Below are 7,639 nucleotides of genomic sequence, written 5' to 3'. Positions count from 1 at the left end.
TGTAACTACCAGAAACAGTTCATGATCGCCTAAAACATGAGCTCTTTCTCTTTTCGTGTCACAGACTCAAGGGTTGCATCAAACTACTTCCCGTTTACCTTCCGACACGATTCTGTGGGTACTTTTAGAGTGCTGCTCTCTCCAATATAGTGGCTACTATAAACCTATTCACACACTACATGGTTACACTCTCTCATGGATTCTAATGCTTTTGTTTACTAGTTAAACTTCTTTATTGACTAGAATCAATTCTGGAAGTCTCCACTTTTGGAAGGTGAGAAAGTGCATTTGGTCACCAAGGCAAGTGTTTATAATTTTCAGTATATTATAAATTTCCAGTGTCTTTTAGCTGAAAATAAGAACTTCAGCTAATATCTTTCTGATGTAGTTATATTGTATCTAGCCTACAGTTTTGACTTTTATTAAATCCAATCTAAACAAATTTTATATTCTGTACTAATGAATATATATGTAAAATACTAAGTTTTGAGACATAATCTTTACCTGCATCCATTAATGCCAAACTTCCACCACATGCAGATGCCATAGAAGATGACCCTATTGGATAGGAAAAATAAAAAAGGAGAACCACTTATATTGTAATATATTAATTTCTTAATGTTAGCATTGCTTATTTCCTTATAAATGCTATTCTTAAACACAGTCAACAGTCTTCTCATCCTTCTTTATAACAAACTTGATGGGCTGGAGATGACTAAGTGGGTAAAAGTGCATGCTGTACAGTATGAGAAGCTGAGTTTGAATTCTTAGCACCCATTTTAAAAAGAAAAAAAAGTTGGGTGTGTGGCCAAACGTACATGGATCCCCAACAACCAGGTACAGAGGCAGGGAGATCACTAAGGCTTGCTGGCTGCCAGCCTCGTTCTAAGCTCAGTGAGAAACCTTGTATCACAGGAACAAGGGGAGACTGATAGAGTAGGACATCTGATTTTCTCCCTGCCTTCTGTGTGTCTGTAGATGTAAGTTTTTCTCACTTGCAATCCCAGCACTCACTAATATATAAACAATATACACCAATATATAAACAAACAAATAAAGATATAAAAGCATTAAGTCAATCTTCCTTAAGTTACAAAGGACAAGGCTACAGAGAACAAGTAGTTACTTAAATTAATTGAAATAAGTTTATTTTCTTTGATATAAATTTATTTTCTCCACTAATGTACAGAATTCCCATTATTACAAAGAATTTTATTGTGCAGTTTTTTTGTTTTTTTGTTTTTTGTTTTTGTTTTTTTGGTTTTTGGAGACAGGGTTTCTCTGTATAGCTCTGGCTGTCCTGGGACTCACTTTGTAGACTAGGCTGGCCTCAAACTCAGAAATCCGCTTGCCTCTGCCTCCCGAATGCTGGGATTAAAAGCATGCGCCACCACGCCCAGCTATTGTGCACTTTTGCTGCAGAGATTCTGAACCCATGAAACCCTCAGAAGGCCTAGCAATACTTCTGTTGCCTGAATCAGAATGTATAAATACAGGAGCCCTAGCTCTCATTGGACCAGAAGTTCAGTCTTAATTAGTGGAGAACAGAAAAGTCTTTAGTTTAGATTTTGAACTACTTTAATGTGTTGCTTTAAAATTTGTGACCACCTGATATGACTGCTAGATACTGAAGAACTCTGTGCCCATTCTGCCTCAGTGATAAAACCTAGTCTTGACTCATGAACTAATTTATTTTATTTAATATTGACCTATTAGCTCTGTCTCTCTCTTGGGGGTCGTCCACTTATTATTTATCTCTGATATGAGGATTGTTTGATGGATCCATTTGTTTTGGCTGCTACTCTCTCCAATCTTAACTTGCTCTGTTGCTTGTTTGAAAAAAATAAATAGTAACCAAAACTAGATGTACTATAATAAATGCAAAAGGAGAAATGCTTGCTTTACAGTGCTTTCACAATAACTTAGTACCTAAGAACAGATCAACTTAACGTTCTTTCCTGCAGAAGGCTTGGGAGCCTGTGGTAGTAAACATGACATAACATAACTTTAGAAAAGTTAAGACTGCATCAGGGAATCTAGTCTTTTCTACTAAGAAAGAAATATTGCAGTATCATACCATTTGATTCGAGGACTTCAGATGTAACTCTTATGGTAAAAGGAAAATCTTTGGGAATAACAGGACACAAAGCTTTCTCAGCAAGAGCACCTGAATCAGAATAGGAAACAGTAAGCAAAAAGCATAAGTCTCTCTAAGACTATAACACAAGCTTAGAATTGTACTCACCATGTCCAAGTTCTCTTCGATTCACACCAGTAACTTTGCCGGTTTCATTGGTTGCATAAGGAGGGAACTTGAAAATAAACACACACACACACACACGTTAGTGACATGGAAAGGCCACAGATACATTAGCAACAGTACAACACATTACAGTATAACACAACCCCACTCTGGTTCTAAAAAGCCTATTATCTATCTGCCTGCACGTCCATCAGTCTGCCCATCTGTCTATAATCTATCTACATATGCATTTAATTTATATTTGGTAGGTGATTGAAAAAACCCAAGCATATATCTATCAGATTAGTAAAATTAGCTATTTGTTTGTGTAAGTAGATTAGAGGGTAGGAAAGGTTATGAAAATTTATTTCACTTAAAGATTTATTTTTATTTTATTTGTGTATGTGTTTTGTCTGTCTGTATGTCTATGTAAATGTGTGTGTGGCTGGTGCATGTGGAAGCCAGAAGGTATTGGATCTGGAGTTAGGGCTGATATATGACAGATACATAATAAAATGTTATAGGAGGACCAAGGGAGTAGACACAGAGATCCACTATCAAGTTCTTTTAATTTTGCTGTCCTAGAACATTTTCACAATAAAAATGTTGGGGAGAAAATGTATCTTACCTCATAGTGCAGCATAAAATTTTTATCTTTTACCCCACTACAAGAAAAAGGAATACCAAAACCATTATAAGGGCATAAACAAACTTACTTCTATAAATGATTTATTATGATTTTATAAAAATAGTTGAGTATTAATAAGTTGGTTGGAAACACAAAACTTGAAGAAGAGAGGGTGAATAGGAATTTTTTTTTTTTGAGATAGTCTCTTTATATATGCTTGTCCAGGTTGGTTTCAAACCCCTTATTTAGGTAATGCTCCTGCTTCAGCCCCATGAGAAACTGAGAGATGTCTTCCAACAGCTGGTGCTTACACCTGAATTCTAGACTGATTGAGGAAAATAATTTTCCTTCCCCCCCCCCACCACCAAATGATCTTTTGTTGTTGCGTTTTAGATACAACATGTATCTGGGCTGCCCTCTAATTTGCTATGTAGTCAAGGATAGCTTAGTCTACTGATCTTCCTGCTTCTACCTTCTCGGTGCTGTAACTGCAGGTGTATACATACCACTAAGACCGATTTAGGTGGTGATGGAGACTGAATCCAGGATCTTTTATATGTTAGGCAACACTACCAACTGAGATACATACATCCCCAGTCCCTGAACTGTTAATTATGTACATAAAAAATGGGGTGGGGGGTGTTAGGTAGCAATCCTGAAAACAATCAGGAGTTATTACCATCAGTTTGGCAGTAAGCCTGTAAGTTTTAGGACCATGATGTAGTGGAGTAGAGAAAACATTATCTTAACCAGATGGACAGAGTTTTACTGCTGAATTTTTAGGAAGAGGAAGAAAACCAAGTATTTCTGAGCACAAAATTACAATATCATTTGAGACAAGTTTTTTTATTAATAGTCTCTGGCTTATTTTTAGCACCTGGACTTCACTCATATATTTGTTCTCTCTTTTGTAATACAAAATTTATTCAAGATTACCTTAGAAGTTAGTCCTGAGGAGTGTTTCTAGGAACATAAGCTAAGTAATCACATTATAGAACAAATGTCTTCTAAATGTATTCTAAAACAACAATTTAGAAGAAAATATGGTTTACCAACAGAAAAGTGTTCTCTGCAATCCAAGATTTTCTGTGTAAACTATAAAAGGCTATAAAGGCTATAAAAGTAATAATGAAGTTGGTTATGATGGCTCAGATCTATAATTCCAGCACTTTGTAAATCAGAGGTTAGCCTAGACTACACAGTGAGGCATTATCTTAAAAGAACAAACAAACAGAATAGCAATGCCCTTTAAGAGTTTGTTACTGATAAGACTAGAATAAAGTACCAGGATACAAAAAAAAAAAAAAGGCCATTTAGTGAAATAACACAAAATATAACAAAAATATAACTTACTTTATAGCTGTTATAATTTGATCTGACTTAATACTGGATTCTAATGAATCAAATGTAACAGTACAGAGTACCTTAAAAAAAAAAAGAAAAAAATTATTCTTTAAGCTTTAAAATTCTAACAATAAAGATTAAATAAAAAAGGAAATATGTGTGTATGTGTACACACACACACTATAGTTTGTTGGTTTGTTCATTTGGTAATTAGTTGTTTTTTTCATTGTTTTGTTTTAGAGAGAGTGTGTGTGTGTGTGTGTGTGTGTGTGTGTGTGTGTGTTGGGGATTGATCCAAGGGCCTTGAATACTAAGCATGTGTTTTACTACAGAGCTACACTCCCAGCCCAAACTAAAAATACTTGATAAACTTATCTAACTCTTCCTAAAAAAAAGTGTAATATGTAAATATATATTACACAGTGCTAGCCATGGCAGTTACTACAGTAAATATACATTTACTCTGAAGTACTAAAGCTGACTATAAATCTCAGCAATCCAAAAGGCCTCAGTACATCTCACTAGTGGGACCGAGGGGTGAGAGAGTGGAGGGAAGATTAACAATATTAATTCCATAAACGCAGCTTCCTCACATTTTCATAAAACAGAATAAAAACTTTCCTGTGTAAAACAAAGTTAATCTTTCTAGATTTAAAACACAGCCTAGAGACTCATCAATGCACTCACTGTTCATAAGGTTTGGCATCAGCAGCAACTAGGCCACATTCTCAAGAGAAAAGGCAAGGAATGGGAGAGAATGGTCTTTAATAGAAGTCTAGATTAACAGTCAAGGATTTCTTATAGCTATAGGTTTATAACTGAGGACACTGCACAATGACACAAGTCATTGTGTCAAGAAAAAGACAGAAATTATAAATTATCCAGAGATCAGAGGAAGCTCATTGGCAGAGCACTTAATTATTAATATGGTCTGGGTTTGATCTTAAGCATGGGAATGAGGGCAGAGAAATTTGAAAAGAAATGGAAAATGGAGTCACCCACTCTGAAGGGAACAAACATATTCACATGGTCCTGTAAGAGAATATGAAAGAGACTGGCATATGCCAGGAAAGAAGATTGAGGAAAAGTTGGAAAAACAGTGACTGAAAATTCTCAAGCTTAATGAAAAGACACATTTGTGATCCAAGTTTGAAATTCTAAATATGATATATTCCAAGAAAATCACCCTTTTCAGAGTCGTATGCTAAAATCCAGACACCTAACATCACTTGCATAAAAAAAAAAATACAATATATAGGGAATGATTTAAATGATTCCTATCAGATAAAAAATAAAAACAAGAAATACCACATCATCTTTAAGTGCTCAAAAACAAACAAACAATAACAACAAAAATCCCAAAGGAACTGCCCCTCCAACACACACGTTTTAGTCATTAAATTAAGTATAAATAGATCATGCACTCCAGTTAAAAGGTAGAGACTGTGAGAAAAGGTGACGAGAGTATCCTGAACATCTAATGACATGTTTTTAATGCTTTATTGAAAGGCACAGAGGAAATGAGTCAATGGTGGGAGACACTATATTCACTGTAAGCACTAATTCAAATTGTAAAAATACCATTGCTTTTTCAAATGAATATATTTAATTCAGTGAAATACCAATTAAGAACTGTCATACTTCTAACATTCAAATGAAGAAACCAACGTACCATGGAAAGCTAAAACAGCTTTGTGGGGAAGGGTATATATAGAGCAAAGATGTACTTCATAGACTTTAAGATGCACCCTGAAAGCTTAATAATGAAAATGATACTGGCCCAGAAAAAAATCCACAAAACAATGAAGAGAGTATAGTTTAAAGATGTACTTATAAACTATAAATATAAGTTGTTATATTAGTGAATTACTTTCACTACATATCATATACATGTTTCAAGATATATTACTTGTCCAAATTTAACAGCTAATACTAGAAAGCTAACGGAAGGAAAATAATAGGTAGCTACCTTTCTGACTCTGGTACTAAGGAGTGATGCGCAATAAAAAGTAAAAAGGAGATGGACTAACCACATCAGAACTCAAGATTTCAGAGGCTAATAAAGTTCAAATGCAGATAAAGATGAAGTCATGTGTATAAACTGGGGTTTGTTACTGAAAGGGATTAATATCTAAAGTTTCTAAGAAATTATTGCAAAGTAGCAGGTATAGTAATATAAGCAATGTTAAAAATAGAAAAAGAAACAAATGCTGATCAAGAAATCTGGACAGGAAGAAAAAAATTATCTTGAACTAATGCCTCAAGTCACCCAACTTGAGGTGAAATGACCTACATGAAAATAAGGGTGTACAGCCCTTCCTGGCTGTGTTTCATAGAGTGATCCCAGTTACTGGTTATTACATCAGGAGAGTCTCACCAGGAAGCAGGGAAGTACAAACTAAAGCAGTAAGATACAACTTTGTACTTATTAGGTTAGAAAAATTAAGTAGTGATTAATGTAAGAAAAAGCGGCATAAAGCATTATACTGTACAGAAACAGTGGGTATACATAGAGGTAAATGAGCAAATGGATACTGAAACCAATGTAAGTACCCCAGAACTACATAAAGAAAAAGAGTATGACAGGTTTGCAGTAATACAGAAATGTAGAAAACAAACAAGGACCATGAATGGATGACCAATGACAATACACCCTAAAACAAGGAGAATAAGTAACTGAACGTGGTGCTTTTAATATTAAAACAAAAAATTAAAATACCCAACAGTCTTAGAAAATGAAATGAACTTATGGAAACAAAAGCCATTTCCTGGAGAGAGATATCAGGAAGAAGGAGCTACAAAGACATACTGATACTTTAGGAGCTGACTGGAGTCTTATTATGTTTGTGAGCTTTCTTTTTGTGGTGCCGTGGATTGAACCCAGGGCTTCTGACATGCCAGTTAAGTCTCTAGCACTGAGCTACAGCCCTGAACCAATATGATGTTCTTTTAATTATGGCAAATGTTTTCCAGGTGTATAAATTTAAACACATCAAATCATACGTTTTAGGCATCAGGTTAAGCAGTGCACTCAGACTAGTGAGGTAGGAGAACAAGTGTGAGTCCAGCCTGTGCTGCAGAGAGCTCCACGCCAGCCTGAACTACATCATGGGACTCCAAAAACAAAACAACAAAAACTACATACAAAAATTACATACATGTTAAACTATATACTTTACTCCATTAAATTATGCCTTAACAGTATTTAAATTATATTAATAAACACATTAAGGCTTTGTATAGTGATGCATGCTGGTACTCTGGGCATTCAGAATTCAAAGGCAGGCAGCTCATGAGTTCCAGACCAGCTTGGGTTACATAGTGATAACCATCACAACACAACACAACACAACACATCAGTGATACCCTGTCTCAGAAAGGAAGGAAGGAAGGAAGGAAGGAAGGAAGGAGGGAGGGAGGGAGGG

At 35.3% G+C, this 7,639-nt stretch overlaps 1 protein-coding gene across 2 annotated transcripts in view; it reads right to left on the bottom strand.

The window, feature by feature from the left end:
• Window positions 1-7,639, bottom strand: part of Pnpt1 (polyribonucleotide nucleotidyltransferase 1) — a 32,012-nt gene that overhangs the window by 12,895 nt on the left and 11,478 nt on the right. For both annotated transcript variants that reach the window (XM_021176449.2, XM_029483735.1), the window contains 5 exons: window positions 4,224-4,294; window positions 2,871-2,907; window positions 2,246-2,312; window positions 2,078-2,167; window positions 505-558 (listed from right to left, as the gene is read on the bottom strand). In XM_021176449.2, the coding sequence (XP_021032108.1) occupies window positions 505-558; window positions 2,078-2,167; window positions 2,246-2,312; window positions 2,871-2,907; window positions 4,224-4,294 (319 nt within the window). The remainder of the gene's footprint in view (window positions 1-504; window positions 559-2,077; window positions 2,168-2,245; window positions 2,313-2,870; window positions 2,908-4,223; window positions 4,295-7,639) is intronic.

Source organism: Mus caroli, chromosome 11, assembly GCF_900094665.2.
Source record: "Mus caroli chromosome 11, CAROLI_EIJ_v1.1, whole genome shotgun sequence".
In the NCBI taxonomy this organism is placed as follows: domain Eukaryota; kingdom Metazoa; phylum Chordata; class Mammalia; order Rodentia; family Muridae; genus Mus; species Mus caroli.
This window is presented reverse-complemented; position numbering and strand designations above follow the sequence as displayed.